Source organism: Lissotriton helveticus, chromosome 3_1, assembly GCF_964261635.1.
Source record: "Lissotriton helveticus chromosome 3_1, aLisHel1.1, whole genome shotgun sequence".
In the NCBI taxonomy this organism is placed as follows: Eukaryota; Metazoa; Chordata; class Amphibia; order Caudata; family Salamandridae; genus Lissotriton; species Lissotriton helveticus.
The window spans coordinates 539,122,955-539,140,910 of NC_136061.1; the positions used below are offsets into that span (position 1 = coordinate 539,122,955).

At 43.9% G+C, this 17,956-nt stretch overlaps 2 protein-coding genes across 6 annotated transcripts in view; one reads left to right on the forward strand and one right to left on the reverse strand.

Moving 5' to 3' along the window:
• LOC144822660 (uncharacterized) overlaps positions 1–17,956 on the forward strand; it is a 422,286-nt gene that overhangs the window by 101,661 nt on the left and 302,669 nt on the right. The window lies entirely within an intron of this gene.
• HECW2 (HECT, C2 and WW domain containing E3 ubiquitin protein ligase 2) overlaps positions 1–17,956 on the reverse strand; it is a 1,154,081-nt gene that overhangs the window by 74,161 nt on the left and 1,061,964 nt on the right. For all 4 annotated transcript variants that reach the window (XM_078680421.1, XM_078680420.1, XM_078680424.1 and 1 more), the window contains 3 exons: positions 14,798–14,950; positions 10,130–10,228; positions 3,425–3,554 (listed from right to left, as the gene is read on the reverse strand). In XM_078680421.1, the coding sequence (XP_078536547.1) occupies positions 3,425–3,554; positions 10,130–10,228; positions 14,798–14,950 (382 nt within the window). The remainder of the gene's footprint in view (positions 1–3,424; positions 3,555–10,129; positions 10,229–14,797; positions 14,951–17,956) is intronic.

Here is a 17,956-nt window from a genome sequence, read left to right on the forward strand (position 1 = left end):
TTGCGGAAAGGGCTCTTCATACCCTAGATGTCAAAAGAACTTTAATGTATTATATTGACAGAACTACAAAGTTCCATAAAACAAAACAACTCTTTGTTGTTTTTCCACCACCCCCACACAGGAAAGCCCATAACTAAGACAGGCATTTCTAGATGGATAATTAAATGCATTCAGACATATTATGCCAAAGCTAAAAGATCTTTGCCTACCCTGCTTGGCACACTCTACCCGTAAAATAGGGGTTTCCATGGCTTTCCCGGGCAATATCCCAATAGCTGATATTTGTATGGCAGCTACATGGTCTACACCACACACACTCACTACACACCATTGTGTGGATGTTTTAGCATGCCATCAAGTCGATGTAGGGCAGGCAGTGCAACGTACTCTCTTTCAAACAACTGCAACATCCATAGGATAGCCACCGCTCTTGGAAACATGTGCATCTACAGCCACGCATGCCATCAAATGGATTATGTTACTTACCCTGTAAGCATCTGTTCACGCCATGTAGTGCTATAATTCACATTCACCCACCCTTCTCTCTGGACACCTGTGGCCATTGCAGTTTCTTTACACTATTTCATTCGCATGGATATCTCTTAACTGATACTTATTTCACTACATTCTCACACGCCTGCGGGGAAAACAATCTAACAATGGAGTCTTTGCCCATGTGCACTATCCCCAAGAGGAGGAGTCACTTTGACTCGTGAGTCGAAAGACTTCTTACAAGAAAAACAACTTGCACATATCCAGACCTAACACTAGCTAGATGGCGGAAGTATAAAGGGCATGCGAATCTAGAGAATATATACATATATATATATATATATTTTTAATATATATATTTATTTCATGAGCACCCTCATTGCTAGCAGCTATGAATATACTCATGAGAAAAATTCATACCTGCATGAATGCTAAATGCAACCAGAGTTTACGAAACTCGCAGAGAGTCCAGAGGATATGCCTATAGAAGATGCCAGATGTGATTGTAGGCGCAGTTCTCAGGATAGTTTGATTCTTTCTAAGCGATGTATGGAGCACCATCCCATTTTGTAGTTCTCATTGGGTGAATAAATAGCATTGAATGGTATGTAAGTTCCTATGATGTGTCTGAGCACAATGGTGTGAGAATCTGTGGTGAAGAATACTCACATTGAGCGCCTATTGGCTTATTGTAATTACATTATTTACCCTTTAGTAAGAAGAACAACTTTGTGTAAGGCTACTAATCAACTAGAAAGTATATATGACTTTTATACATAGAACAGAGGGTCACTATCATCAAAAACATAGCATGGTAAAATTCCAAAGTGCATTATGCAAAATTATACAGGTTACAGTTTACAGGTGAAGGGTCGTAGGATAGCGGTCATATAGGTCTCTGGTTATTAGATTTATGGTATAAACTCTATAGGAATTATTGGAAGTATGGTGTACACACAACAGGAGTAACTCTCTTTCTAAGGCGGAAAAGGAAAGTAACAGCCCCAAAATAAGTTGGGGTCTAGGAGAATGGGTTTTTCCATGGGAATTTGTTTTCCCAATGCAGAATAATAAAATGATTGCATGTTTTAATAATCTGAAAATATACATACGCATTTGTCTGAGATAATGTAATTCTCAAAGCTTTCTCAGATTTCCCCTATGAAATCTCTGATAAATTCCTTCAGGGTGACTTTAGGGCTCTAACCAAGTCCTGAACAATAACAGGTGCACTACTTAAGCAATACTTAAGCACCCGCAATTTGCAATAAGATGTCACAGTATTCTACAAATGTGCTATTATTGCCATTCACCATTTCAATTTATGCAGCTGTAACTGGGAGATAACTGAGTATGTTTTCACTTTCTAAAGGTAGCTCTATGGTTATTTAAAGTGAAGAAACTGTATTAAATCAAACATAACTGAAATAAAAAGACGCCATTCGATAAAAATTGTCTGTTAGGAGCTGAAACTGTTCTCATAAATTCCCCCATAGTAGTTAAAAATATCTTCAATGACACGTGTCAGAAAGAAGAACCAGTACAAACAGTACGGAACTACTCAGCTCAAACTGGCACCAGGGATATGAGACAAACAGTGAAGTCTGAGTTGCAGGGCAGGAACTCTTATATGCTGCTCTCTCCCATGGTGAGTGTTGTTGGGAGAGGGCGATTTTCTTAAAATAATTAGGCAAACCATCAATCAAACAAACTGAAATTTGACCTGAGAAGAATATATGTAAGGAATACGTTGGATAAAGTGACACTTGTCTACGCAGAATTTAAATGCATGTGATAAACTATATGGGTGTTGGGTCATATATAATAGGTCAGCAGCTCTACTTGAAATATGCAATGGAATTCTCTGCATCGTCTTATGAGGATGGCTTGCCACAGTAAAGTTCAATTGTTTATTACATTGTCAGATTAATGCAAAATACAGCTGTTGTTGTGGGATATGCGTGGTGCTACCTGTGTATCCATGGGCCTAGATAGGTTCCATCCACCTGAAAGAGTGGAACCAAGCAGTCTTCCAGATGTTTCCCATGCGGATCAAAAGGTAACAGACGATCCAGGACCTGTAAGTGTACCTGCCTAATCTGTCAACCTGTGCACCACATATAAGACCTCTCAAGAATTGCTCTTCTTGTCACTGGTAGTAGACTAGTGCAAGTAGCCTCATGAGACCTATTCTGAACCTGAAATATCAATGCTGCAATCATCAATACATTTTCCACCTTAATGCGACTCCTGGGCAATGCTATGAACGCCCATTGGATAGAGGCCAGGGTATCACTTGTCAGACCCTATTGGTCACAACTGCATCAGCTCTACTTCACTCACTCAGCCACTGATGATGCCGCTATTTCAAGATTAGTGGCCTAAATATATGTTTACACTTTTTATTCCCTCGATTTGAATTATTATTCTTACCTCCAGTCCTCTAATACTCGCGGCAACAATTTGTACCATTTTATTTTCAGGGAAAGGTTTGCAATACACTATTTCAATCCAGTCAGTTGGCTTTAGAAATAAGAATAGAAATTTTGGCAAAAATATATGTTGCCAAACCTGCAACGCAATGCATGATTAAACATAATACTATTATGTAGAGAGCAGTTAAATGATTAAAACCTCGGAATAATTTCAGTACTACTGCCCAGAACCTCATGAAACAGAAGCTACCATCTAAGTTATTTCAAGTTCTATGCATGTTAAAATCTCACTATTGCAGATCACCACATGGCCAGCAGAAAATAAAGATCAGAAGAGATTAGACGATGATAAAGGTACAACATATTCTTTTCTAGCTAAATTGCAAACATCCCTCACTTGCCCAAACACTTCCCTGCCAAAAATAAAGATCAAAATAGATTAGACGATGAAAAAAGTACAACATATTTGTTCTAGCAAAAGTACAAACATTACTCACTTGCCCAAACACTTCCTCATTGACCGTGAACGTGAGGTCCAGCATGTCATTAATGTCATTGTCTTTCATCCACTGCAGGCTCTGGTGAAACTCCTCATCAAGATACTCTAAGTCACTCAAATCACAGAGTCTAAGAGCACAACAAAGAAACCACAGGGAGTCCATTTAGATTTGTTTTATAATATTACAATGCAAAGTTTCCATTACCTGGAGGTTGGCATTTAAATAAGAATATTCAACAGACACACTGCAGCATATCGTCAAATACTGTTAAACAACCAGTGAGTAATGTCATTTTTGTAAAAAAATGTTTGTAAAAAATTCAACAAAAAGAGCAGTGGCCCAAAGTCTTTTTCTAGAAGCCCATTGCCAGTGGTTGCCTAAAGTTGGGGCTGCTGAATACCAAAGCCTCCTAGTCTTGATAGCACCTCTTGCCTCTTTCATTCACTACCCTACATATCCTCCATTATCTCAATCGGACAAGTTACGTACCTTCAGCAACGCACTTTGTGGTAGAGATTTTACAGTCGCAGATTCCTCACCCTTTGAATTTCCCCCAGGCGTCGGGCTGCATCAGGAAGAAATTTTTGTAGTACCTCAGCGCCGGCCGGTGGCATGGTACAGCAGCACAATAATGCCATTCCGCTTTGGAAATTATGCCCATAAAGGTGCCACCATTGTTCACTGACAGCTGCTTTTCAGACTGACTGAGAGTCCGATCACAGAATGTGGAGGAGAAATCTGCTTCTAGAAAGAATCTCTACCAGAAAGAGCTAGCCACATATTGCTTTTAAATAGATACTAAAGCAGTACCAATTGGATGCGGATCTGTGAATTGACCCAACTAAAATGTCCTGCAGGACCTAGCACGCAAAGTGCTCTTCTTGGCGAACCTGGCTATCTGGACAATAGGGCTTTGTGAACATATGAAGGGACAACAACGTAGCCACCTTGACTATGTCTAGGACCGAGACTCTGCATGCTAACGAGGTGGTAGCAGCTTTGGCCCTGATAGAATGAGCCCACAGTCCTTTTGGAGGCTGGTTCTTTGCCAGTGCATAGCAGATCTTAATGCAGAGCACAATTCAACAGGAGATGGTATGCTTCTCCACAGCCTTGCCTTTTATTACCCCAGTGAACCCCACGGAGAGCTGATCGTCAACCCGGTGTCCTTTACTATGATCTATGTAGAAGCTCAGAGCTTACTTGGAGTACAAGAGGGGGAGTATCTCCTCCTCCTTAGAGGGTTACGGTGGAACATAGAAGTGTGATGGTTTGATCGACATGAAACAGCGTGACAACCTTTGGCAGAAAGGATACACTAGAACACAGGACCAGATTGTCGGGGAAGAATGTGGTGTGTGGTGAATTAACACACAAAGTCTAAAGCTCACTCAAACACCATCCTGAGGTAAGGGCATTGAAGCACACAGTCTTGATGGTAAGGAGCCATTGAAGCACACCGTCTTGATGGTAAGGAGCCATAAGGAACAGCTGTAGAGTGGCTCAAATGGAGTGTACATCAGATAAGGACAAAACTGAGGTCCCACTGGGGCATCACAAAAGGAGAAAAGGGAAAATATGGTGTAGCCCTTTCAAAAATCACATCACAACGTGTGACTTAAACAATGAGGGCTGATCAGAAAACTGTAAGAGGGGTGAAAGGGCCAAAAGATAGCCCTTAACCATGCCGAAAGCAAGACCTTGCCGGGCAAGAGATAAAACAAACAACAAGGCGTCAGAGGGACTGGAGGGGCTCAATCTACTATGCGCCGCATCAAACTTGTCCCAATGACAGTCCCAACAACAGTGTTTGTCGAGGGACACCTGGCTGTCAAGATGACATAAACCACCTCGGGAGGAAGGCCGAAGGTATTTAGCTGTTGCGGCTCAATCTTTGTGCATGAAGGTGGAGAGTGCAAAGGCCCGGGAGGAGAACCTGACCCTGCTGCTGTGACAGCAGATCCTCCTTAAGAGGCAGCCTGGTTGGAGGACAGATACTCAAGCCCAGGAGTTTTGGATACCATACTCTCCAGGATGTATGACATTACAAAGAAGTGTGGCTCAATGGTTAGAGCGGCAGACCCTGATGCAGAGGTCTAGCCCGGGACCAGGGTTCAATTCCCCGCCTCGCGGGTCTTGGGCTCAAAAATTCCACGGACCTGATAATTCTCGCCTCGGTGCCTATTCCAATCATGGAGTCCCACTCTGCAACTCTGGGCAATAGCTTGCTTAATCTCCACAACGGCCCCCACAACGCTAAGGATGCCTGGCCTCCACCTTGGGGGTGCCCAGGAGTGGACACCTCACAGGGAAAGCCAGGATGGGTTCCACAGCGGTATTCGTACAAGCGCCTTGAGACCCTTGCGGGTGAGTAGTGCGCTATACAAGTATCAATTTACATATCAATTTTTACATTTTTTTTACAACGCATACCTTTACAATGCATTTTTTACAACGCAACATCCATTGCAACGCATTCCATTACAACGCATGCCATTACAACGAATTTTTAAAAACTACATTTACAATGCATTCCATTACAACGCATTCTATCTTTACAACGCATACCATTACAACGCATACCATTACATTTCATGTATGGTAAGTATTGGATAGTGTAGGGGTAAAAATTACTATTCTAACTCCAGGGGGTGCAACAGTAGGGTAAGTGTTGGATAGTGTAGGGGTAAACATTACTATTCTAACTCCAGGGGGTGCAACAGTAGGGTAAGTGTTGGATAGTGTAAGGGTACTATGCGTTGTGATGGTATGCGTTGTAATGGTATGCGTTGTAATGACTACGTTGTAATGACATGCGTTATAGTGGTATGCGTTGTAGTGTCATGCGTTGTAATGGTTGCGTTGTAATGGCATGCGATGTAATGGATGTTGCGTTGTAAAAGTTTTGTTGTAGTGGTAGTGCGTTGTAAAAGTTGCATTGTAAAGGTTGTTTCCTTACTCTCCATGCCCAGTCCGGAGCCGCCAGGATGACTTGGACCTGGTCGGTCCTGATCTTCTTGAGGACTCGAGGCAGGAGTGTTATCAATGAAAGGCATACAGGAATCCGACTCAAGGCTGAACAAGTCTCCAAGAGAGGAATGCCTTGGAAATGCAAACGGGAAGACGTGCTGACATTGCATGTCCTCGGTGGTGGCATATAAATCGAACCAAGGCTCTCCCCATTCACAGAAGAGACCTCCGGGTATAACAGTCACTCCTGATCCGCTAGGCCCCGACAGCTGAGTTTGTGTGCCCTGGACTTCAGTCAGCGTGTTATGTGGTTCACCACAAAGAAGATTTCTTTGCAGTTCAGTCAATTCCTAAGGCTCAAGGCCTACTGGAATAGGGTCTGTGACCCCACCCTGCTTGCTGCAGTATCAAATGGTGGTAGTGTTGTCTGTGAACCCCTGTACCAGCCTCCCCTTGATGGACGGCAGGAAGGCTTTCAGTGCCAAGTGAATGTCTCTCAGCTCCAGAAGGTTTATATGGAGCATGGACTCCACCGGATACCAGAGCGTTTGATCTCCACCTCTCCCAGGTGGCCACTCCAACCCAGAAGTGATGCATTGATCACTACTGCCAGCTCTGAGTGGGGAAGAAAAAGGGTATGCTGCAGAACCAATTACAGTTCAGTAACCACCACCACTGCAGATCGTTCTCAGGTTCCTCCAAAATCTGGACCAGGTTGGAGAAGTTCCCTTGATGTTGAGTCCACTGGGATTTCAGATTCAACTGCAGCCCTGCATATATCACATGACATGCTTGACCAGTAGAATGCAGGAGGCCATTAGTCCTAGTAGCCTCAGCGTTTACCTCACTGAAATCCAGAACCAAGCCTTAAAGATCGGGATCATAGCCTGAATTTCTTGTACTATCTTTCCCAGCGGTTACGCATGAAATCGAACCATATCTAGAATTGTACCAATAAAGGGGAGCATCTGAGAAATAGTTAGGTGTGACTTCGGCATGTTGATAGTGAATCCCAAAGATGACATGAAGTTTGTGGCAGTCTGGAGGTGGTTAGCAGCTGCCTGGGGCGAATGCACGTTCAACAGCCAGCCATCGAGGTAGGGGAAGACTAGCACCCCTGTCCTCCGGAGGTGTGCTGCCCTCACTTGTGAACACCCAAGGGGTTCTGGTGAGACCAAAGGGGAGCACAGTGAAAAAAAATTGCTCCTCTCCCACCACGCACTGCAGGTGGCGCTGATGGGCTGGCAGGATGGGAATATGGAAATAGGCGTCCTGCAGGTCCAATGCTACCATCCAGTCTCCAGGATCGACGGCAGACAAGACCTGGGCTAGGGTGAGCAGGGTGAAGGCACCAGAAAGTAGGCAGAATAGTAGCCACACCCTCTGTATAGCCCCCTTGGCCAAAAGGGTGTGCACCTGCTGTCGCAAAATAGCGATATGGTTCTCTGTTAGTCGTTGAGTGTATGGTGGGAAGTGCAGTAGGGAAGAAAGGAAGGGTAATGCGTGTCCTTTGGAAACGATTTATAGGACCATCCTTTCCGATGTGATATCTTGCCAAACTGGATAACCGATAAAACTGATGGATTCTGCCTCCCACCAGGTGGCTATGGTCCTGTAACGGTACGCTAAAGAGGTTTGACAGGTAGGGCTGTGGGAGGGAGGTGGACTGTCTGGCGCACTGACCTTGGCAACGGGAGTGATGGGCACCTTAACCTTTCCCACAAAACTGTTGAGTTCCCTGCTGAGACAGAACAGACTGGTAGTAAGGGATGTCTTGGCCAAAGTCATGAAAGGAATGGTGGAATTGTTGCGGCTGGCAAGGCTGGGCAGAGAAGCCTGGAAAGCGAGCGGTAGCCCTTCTCTCCTTGAGGCATTCAAACAGGCGACTCCCATCGAATGGGATGCCCATTAGGGAGAACTGGACATGGCCCGAAAACCCAGTCGATCACATTTGTATCACAAGCTTCTTGGGAGAAGGGTGCTGAGACAAAAATGCTGGTTCATCTGGAATAGGGTGATGGGGCCTGACGATTTGTTTGTTAACTGGAGGGCCCGTACAAAGCTTGGCCTAAGCCCCATGGATAGCATCTATCAGGGTCTCATTGAAAGGGTAGAGGGTTCAGAAGTAGTCTGACCCTGTTGTAGGACCTCAGTCAGGGCATTTGTTTTCAACTCCATGGTAGGGAGGTGGAGGTCAAGGACTTCAGTTGCCCTAAGCATAACCATAGTGTAAGAGGCAGATTCTTCTCGGCTCAGAGGGGCCGGAAGGCATGAAAGAGGGAGTCAGTAGACATCAGAAGAGCTAGAGCATAGCTGCGTAGAGCTCTTCCATCTGGTGTGGTATGACTGAAGGCCCCGGAAACTCAAGTTGTGCCGGAACCAGCTGCAGAACCGCTTGACTTTGGGAGCAGGATGGTTGGTACTGCCAACATGCCTCACCAGGGAGTGGCAATGGCGCGAAGGAGCGCTTCTCCGCTTCAACTTCTTGTGGCTTTTGTGCTTGCTTGAACGCTTGGAGTGCAACAATGACCTGCCTCTTGAGCTGCTCTGTTGACTCTAGGAACGGGAGCAGGACCTGGATCAAGCCTTGTACTAGGAGCGAGATTTGGATAGGTCTCATTGTTGCGTCTTATTGTGCTTGGCAACATAAAGATTCACCTTGAATTCCCCTAATGCCCTTTGGGTGCTTCGATGCGCAGTCTCCGCAGGTCTTGCAGTCATGACCAGACCACAGGCACTGTAGGCATATCTGGTGAGGATCGGCCACTAACATCTGCTTGTGACAGTCCTTACAGGGTTTAAAACCTGTCGTCTTAGGGGGTGACATCCCTTGCACACTGAAAAAACTTTGTAGAATTAAAGTCGAGTTAGAGCTCTCTGGGAGATGAGAAATAGCTTTGGAGCCACGTCTGAAAAAATGTCATGATGCCAGCACGAGGGAGCGACACCTTTATGCATGTCATTTCCGGAGCAGAACGTCTTCAGGACAGGGTTCACACTGCCCCACTTTTCGGCGCACGGAGGTACTACAACAAAGGTTTTGGGATCCAGTCTGACACCTGGGGAATATTCAAAAGGTGAGGAATCTGCTGCTAGAAGTCTCTATCATAATTGCAGGTTCTTTCTTTTACACGGTGTCCACTTTATTTTCCTTTGTTTTTCTTTTTTCTTTATCCCTTTTCTGACTTTCTGTTTTTTGCTCTTGGTCAAAATGAAGTCCTTGTTAATAAAAATGGGTGTTGGTAGGCATTACCTTCAACCACCACAAACATTAAGCACTGCAAACAATGTTTAACAATGTTCCTAATAATATAATAATGTTTGTAGCACTCATTTAAACATGGTCAGTTATGGGTAAGCAACGAGGGATGAGTTTTAAAGATATAAGGAGCTTCCACTTGATGTATCTTCGTTGTGTCATTGTTGGGGATATTTTTGGCGCAACAATTAAAAGACAAAGACACAACTGTTCAAGTACCTTTTGATGTGGTATCACTTAGGTTCAGCATTACCCGGGATAAAGTTCATCAACCACCAAGTTTAAGAAACTATTTTAAATTAGGGATATGGGTATGTTAATAATAAAAGCATAAGCAGGGATCTATGTTGGGGGTTTCATAAAAATTCTGCCTTTTGTTCAATCTTTCTGCTACTCCCATTTCTGGGGCAAATTAAAATTCCCCGGCTTTAAAATACATTATCATACACTCACAGCCGTCATATTTTACTCACATTCTAAGGAGGGCCTTATAGAAGGGTCTTGTGAAAAAAGCGTCCAACAAATACTGATGTATCAGGGCAAGGCCAAGGATTCTTCCACTGAACCTAAACCTACACAAAGAAAAAGGAGACAGAAGCAGAAGCAATCTGTATTATGAAGCATGTTGTCATTTCACCTGCACAATTACCTCAAGTGAAACACCAGGTATACTTACACCAGGATTTGTTAGCCAAAAAGGTATGGATTTTGCAATAACATGGAAATTAGTACGGTGACACTGATTAGTTTCAGATGTTAAATCAATTCCATAGGGGATTTTTATGCCTATATTTTCAAATATTCTGCTGTAATATTGCATCCCTGAGTTACCAATACCTGCGGTGCCAGTAATATCTAATGTGAAAAATCACACTAGTAGTATCCCCACCCACACCTGTGATCCATTAAATGTGCTCATGCACCTTGAATTAATTCTACCCAACCCCTCAGTCACTCCATACATGTATCAATCTACCATATGATTTGAATAGTAAGTAAACCCATCCAAGTCGTGAAGTATGTAATTCTGACACAATAAATAATCACCCAGTCCACTCATCTGTCCCTCCATTACTGGATCAACTCACAGATGATTTTAATGATTAATCACCATCTGTGTACATCTATCTGCACTATATTTATCAAGTCATATGTTGATGTTCCATAGATTTACTTGATGATATTAATTTGTCAGCACAATGTTAACAGATAGTTTTGTGGAATATGCACTAGAGCATATTAATAAAAAATAAAACATTGCAAGGTTGGACGTATAATTAGGTACATTTGTTAGGCCATGGGTTGAGATCTCAGTGGGAAATGCATGATTAAAGTGAGGGCGATCATTTTCCCACTAAGCAGTCAGATCCTGGAATGACCTCCCAAAACACAACAGGGCCTTCTTTTCACTTCTTGAATTCTGCAAGAAGCTGAAGCCTTGCTATTCAATTAGTCTTCTTGAGGGACCGTCTAGTAAGGTGGAGAAATGGAGCTTACAGTGGTTCAACTACTGACAACATACCAACAAGAGGACAGAACACAGCTTCAGCAGTAATTTGAAGTCTGGAAAAGACTGAAACCAGGGCCAGGGATCTTTCATGAATACTAATTACCCATATATCCGGCTTTCATGGCGTAAGTAATGTCCCGGTTACTTACCGGTAATCTTCATTACTCCGAGTCCTTGTCTTCCTCGCCACAGTATAGTTTCCCTTCCCTCCCGGCCCTGGTGGTGGCTTCATGTCTACGGCTTGGTTTTTCAGGTCGGGTTGGTTTCTCTGTGTCCCTTTATGGGATTGGCTGAAGCCACTGGGGGCCATCTTGGAGGAGGGAGGGGAGACTAGAGCGATGTTTTTAAACTTAGAGTTCTGTGTGGAGCCGGAGGCTCATATGTAATTACTGTGGCGAGGAAGACGGACGAGGAGGTAATGGTCTGGTGCCTGAGATATACGAAATAGTTATGGCTTTCTGGTTGCTAAATGGTTGTGAGGGGCGACTATTTGATGGAAAGGCTTTAAGTGGTTACCAGGGCTTTGCAATGTACTTTTATTGTAACTCCTTACAATTGCAAGGTGGAGAAGTTCCTGGAGTGTCAACATTGCTTGTGCCCTATAATGTAATACCACAGTGAGTGGATCCTTTTACAGAACAGTAAAAACTGACATTCTGTTAGTCCCTATTAGGAGCTGCTGCTTGTAGTCCCTGGGCGACTGGGCCTGCAGGCTTCTTAGCTCTGAGCTTGCCAGAACTCTCATTTCTTTGAGGACACAAGGTAAAGGAACAAGAGCCCACAAGGCATTTTACATTCTTGTTTGTAGGTTTAACATGCAGTGGCACACCAGGGAACAAACCTCTCTCCCGCTCTAGAGGATGCAACACTTCTTCTTTGATCATCACTGCATACTATTCAAGTCCGAATTTGACCGTGAAAGCTTATTTATTTATTTATTTATTCAGAGTTTTATATAGCGCGAACAAGATCTTTACAGATATCAGAGCGCTTCACAGAAACAGGGGGTGACGATAGCATGAGGGTGACGCGACATAATATTGGGTGCAATATAAACTTCAGTAGCATGATCGGATAGCAGTCATGTTCTAATAGAATGTCAGTAAACAATCAGATAAGCGAAAAATAAAAGACGATACTGAGTCTTACATACAATTACGATAAAAATCAGGAGAACTTATACTATAAGTATCTAAAAGTTACAGGGAGCAAGGGGAAGGGGCCTCGATATACAGTAGGCTAACATGAATAGTCTAATAATAGATATTTAGTGAGTAGCATAGAAGGATCGACTGACCATCATGTACTTGTGGCAAACAAGAGGAATAAACAAATCTAGGTCATGCAAAATATGACATTATTTGACATTAGACAATCATGAAACCAGTAATACCCAAGCGGCATGAAAGTCAATGAGGAACAGACATTAAAGTTCAGGTGAACTTAGCCATGAGGATGGCTTTCACCTCTTTCTTAAAGAAGGCCGTGGAGGAGATAAGCCTGGTTTCGGGAGGGAGTGCGTTCCAGATCCTCGGCGCCATTCCTGAGAAGGAGCGTTTGTATGTTTTTTCCTTCCGGAATCTGCGAGGTTTCAAGAGTAAGTTTTTTGAACTTCTATTGGATCTCGAACCTCCTGATATAGTTAGCTTTTGAGTGAGGTAGTTAGGTGCATTGTGGTGTACAGCCGCGTGTGTCATCAAAGCGATTTTCAGTTGTATTCTGGCTTCAAAGGGCAGCCATTTCAGAGATTTCAAGTCAGGAGTTATATGAGAATGTTTTCTTGAGCCCGTGATGAGTCTCGCGGCAGCGTTCAAGGAAGCTCTTAGGGGTGCAGTTGTTGCTAAAGGGAGACCACTGAGGGTCACAATTCCATAGTCAATGCGGGGGATGACTAGGGCTTGAACTGCATTTTGGAAGTCTTTGGCTGGGAGGAAGGGTTTCAACTTTCTCAATGTGTTGATTTGGAAATTAGCTCCTTTCGTTGCTCTGCTAATGTGCTGTTGCATGTTGAGCTTTGCGTCCAGTGTGACACCTAAGGATTTCGCGGAGTCCACGATGGTGGGCCAGACATTGAGTGCAGTTAAGTTGTTGAGCCAAAGTTGGATGGTGGTAGATTTCGCAGGGGGTGCTATCAGAAGGAACTCAGTTTTCAGAGCATTTAGTTTGAGGTGGTTGTCGGCCAACCACGATTGGGTCTTTGTGAGAGTGTAATTCAGGAGTTTGATATCATCCGGGGATTGTACCTTTAGGTAGAGTTGAGTGTCATCGGCATACATATGGAAGTGTACATTGGATGCTTGGAGCAAGGAGGCAAGCGGTTCCATGATGAGGTTGAACAGTGTGGGTGAAAGGGAGGATCCTTGTGGAACGCCTAAGTCGACTGGCACAGGCGAGGACAACACATTGTTAATCTTGAACTTCTGAGTCCGGTTATGTAGGAAGGACGTGAACCATTTGAGAACAGTCCCGGATAAACCCATTCTAGTGTTTAGCAGCTCAAGGAGGTTCTCATGTTTGACCGTGTCAAAAGCTGAGGAAAGGTCAAGGAGGATGAGGAGGCATGAATCATTGCGATCAAGGATTTGGTGGGCGTCATCAATTATGTGAGTCATGGCCGTTTCCGTGCTGTGTTTCGCTCGGAAGCCTGATTGGTGGGTGTTGAGTAGATCAAACTTGTCAATGTGTTCTGTTAGTTGAAGCTGTACACATCTTTCCAGCAGTTTGGCCAAGGTGGGGATGTTTGTGATGGGACGGTAATTGTTTAGGTCAGACGGGTCAGCTGTGGGTTTCTTGAGTATGGGCGTGACTTGCCCCACCTTGAGTGAGTCCGAGATGAGACCTTGTTGAAGGGAGCTGTTAATGATTTTAGTCCAGAGTGGGAGGAGCATGGTGGTGAAGTCTTTTACCGCGTTAGCAGGCAGGGGGTCTGTGAGGTGATTAGAGGGTTTCAGGGTACCGAGCAGTTTGAGTATTGCATCTTCTGAGTAGATTCTTTTTGCTTGACACACCGGGGGTTTACACTGTGAATAAAAGTCTGTTGAGGTTGTTATTCGGGTGTTATGTGACCATTCACATAGAGGATCATCATTTTACGTGTAGGGTGACGTGTAGTAGCTGGAGTAAACTCCCTCTTCTATACAGTCTCACAAACCATGAAAATCACTTTTTTGGAGAATCAGATAAAAGACCTCTGTGTCCCAGTGAAAAGTTTCTTGTGGAAAAAACACAGGTGAGGTTTCCAGTCCACGCGCTCTTTCCATAGCTGTGCAACGATTGCCCAAAGGAAGCAAAAGAAAGTGATTTGAAAAGCAAAGATTACATGGTGGAAAACTGAGGAAGGGCAAATAATACCAGCGTGCTCTGGGATATATTGGTCCAAGGCAGCCCTGGGGCGCCACGCACCCACTCAGATCTCAATTGATGTTAATGTATTGCTAAGATACCAATACTATGCCAAGTCTAAAAACGTTTGTTACTACTGGGAAAATGTGTCAGATCAATTTCTTGCACTTGTCACTGCACATGCATGATATTGTGCTGCTTCAGAACCGTCCGACGTTTCCCGGTCTAAAGGGCCTTTTACATTACTTAAAAATGAAAAAAACATCAATACATAATAATGCGCTCTTACCATTCATGGTGATTGTCCACGAACGTCGACATTGGGCTTATCTGTACGGTGTAAGTATCGTTGGCGGAGTATTCAAATAAACCATAATATGGGTTAAAAAGTTCTCTGGATACCAGAAAAAAGAATTCTCGCGAGGGTCCACTGTAATCCAACCTTGAGGAAAAAAACTTTTTTAAATTAATAAATAAATCCTCAGACAAAAAGATATAGTGAGAAGAAGAGGAGAAACAGAGCAATTGTAAATGAACATTCTAACATTTTCCATTTACAGATTTTGGTCTTTTTATCATTCTACATCTTAGTCCTGATTCTATATCTAGTGCACAGCCACGGAAGCCGCCATACTGCGCCTGAGCATCTTATTCAGGGCTAGTTTCAGAGCCCAGCCCTGCAGCTCAACGGTAAGTGCGCCCAGGAACTATTAATTTATATATTTCAGCCAAATATGTCACATTTCAGCCATCAGAGAGCATGTTGTTATCATTACACATTAGATAAGTGTAAAAGTGGTTGTGGTAGATGTTCTAGGGCGGACTGATACAGATGTTACTGCTCCTGGAGTGGATCACACTCCTTATATGAACATATGATTGTGTTAGTTCGGCGGACAGGTTATAATGCACTCATAACAGCGGCGGCTCCTCCACTAAGGGGGGGAGTATCGCCCCGCTGCTCTGCAAGCAGTTTAGAAAGTGAATTTTTTTTATAATAACGCAATGTTATTATCATTTTATTTTTCTGTTCCTGCTTAGGTGCGGGATGGGGCGGGGCTGGGCTGGCCAGAGCAGGGGCCTGGGGACGGAGTGGGGGCATAATCTAAGTGCGCATGATGGTTTGGCCAACCGTTCGGGCTGGCAAAACTGTCATGTGCACTTTGCATGTTCTCCACCGGCTGTATTGCACAGCTGGGTGAAGAACATGCACAGCCTCCAAGTCCCTCTGAGTGTCAAACTACGGCCCTCAAACCAAACACAACGCTGCTGTAAGACAGTATCGTGATTGGCTAGGGGAGTCTGGGAGCCTGTGTGCTTCCTCGTTGCCACTGGAGTCGACTCAGGAGTTAAAGAGGACTGAGAGGCAGCGGTCGACCTGTGGGTAGGTGTTTTTAAAATATTTTTTCCATTTACCCCCCCTCCCCACCCTCATTGCCCCACCAGCCCTGTTAAGTAGCAGCCTCCACTGACTTATAATATGGTGGATGGGATATCTGTCACGTTTGTGAATGAGTAACCCGTCTGCTGAACTCTAGATCAGGCCCTCAGTCTCTATTAAGTGGGTTTATTAGCATTTGGAGGAGAAAGGGGAGGCACTGAATCCAAAATATTCATAATTGGTGTGACTGCACATAGAGTGACCGGCTGACTTGTGTTTATGTGCGTCCTAATACCCTTCCTGCTATTACTTGGTGCATACGGGGCACACATGCTGACGTTTTAAATTGAGAATCCATGTAACAATGTGTGCTATTTGTGAAGAACCATCCCTCCTCTTTCACTATTGAAGTGATTCTTGGTGATTCTTAGTAGTTCTCATCCAGGTGCTGAATGCCCATTAGGCTGAAAGGGCTTCACCCCATCATGTTCCGTAGCCTAAGTATAGTGGAGTATTCTACACTGAATAAGTAAACGTGGAGGTGGCAGCAATATAAGTTAAACTTCTTTATTCTAGCTCTGATCATACAGGAAACAGGTCCGTCTGACTCTACTGCTACAACTGCAATAATCAGAATGCTCACAGTGGAACCAGACTATGTCGTACCCTTGCGTTCCACAAGATGCAAATCACAACACACACACACCCAATACTCACATCACCATCCCCCCTTTGAATAAAACAAAATTGCAGAGCAATAATATCATCATGCAAAAAGAAAACACAATACAAAAAAAACCTAATATCTCCTTTATTCTATGACATAATCCATTAAACATCCTGGTCATTGTCTTTTCCTTCTTACACCATCAGAGCATTGTTCCTGTGCACCTTCTTTGGAACCTTTACCAACAGTGCTCATCCCATCTCCCGTCACACCACTAGCACATTCCTCCAACATGCCAGCAACATTGCCCTGTGGCAATGCCGACTGTACACCTGCAAACTCAACAATATCCTCTAACCAAAGAGAATCAACTTTTCCACTTACCACTGTACCATCACACTGAGTATGTTGATCATTATAACACCAAGCCACACGCCTCAGATTCCACACTTCACCACTCTTAAGTTTAACAGCATTCCTTAGGGTTTCCACCACTTGCGCTACACCGGTTTGACTTGATGAGCATCATCATAATACTCTTTACTCTTGCTATGTGCCTCATCCAATCCTCTGCTTTACCAACTCCGGAAACCATTGCTTAACCGAACTATCACACATCCATTCTGGTGTGACCTTGCCCCTAGTGCTCTTTCATCTCATCACGGGGACATACCAGTTGAATCATTCTTAGTTATCCTGTAAGCCCACACCGCTTTCTTTACTGCAATTCTCCAATCACACCTGTTACCAACAACACCCTGAATAACCCTCTTGATAACGCGGTTCAACCTTCCCACTGTACCATTGCCATTGGGATTATAAAGAGCAGTGGTCTTATGCTTCACACATGCCCTCTAAAAATAAGTTTTAGCTGCATTGGCAACCAACTGCACTCCATTATCACTCAAGAGCAAAGCAGGGATACATTCAGACCAAAAAGTCTTATCCAAAAACTCCAACACTGTGGTCATATCCGCTCTCTACGCTATGTCTACTACAGGCCACTTGGTGAACAGATCAATCAACACCATCACATGCTCCTGTGACTCCCCAACCAGACCCAACAAATCCACTGCAATACCTTCCCTAAGCAGTTTAGGAATCAAACATTTGCTCATGGGTGGTCTTAAAGTACTCAAAGTTTTGTCTGATGAAGAGCAAATTCCAGGCTTCCGGAAAAACCTTTCCACTGCTTTGTCTACTCCTGGCCACAAAAACATATCTTTTACAACTGATTTGGTCCTCACTGTACTAAAATGACCCTTATGACAAAGAAATGAAATGAAATGAAAATGCGTTTTATATAGCGTGAAATAGTTGCCCAGAGGCGTCCAAGCGCTGAGATTGCAAGATGTTCCAGCAGTAGAACCAATTGACACAGAGAGAGAAAAGAGTTTATT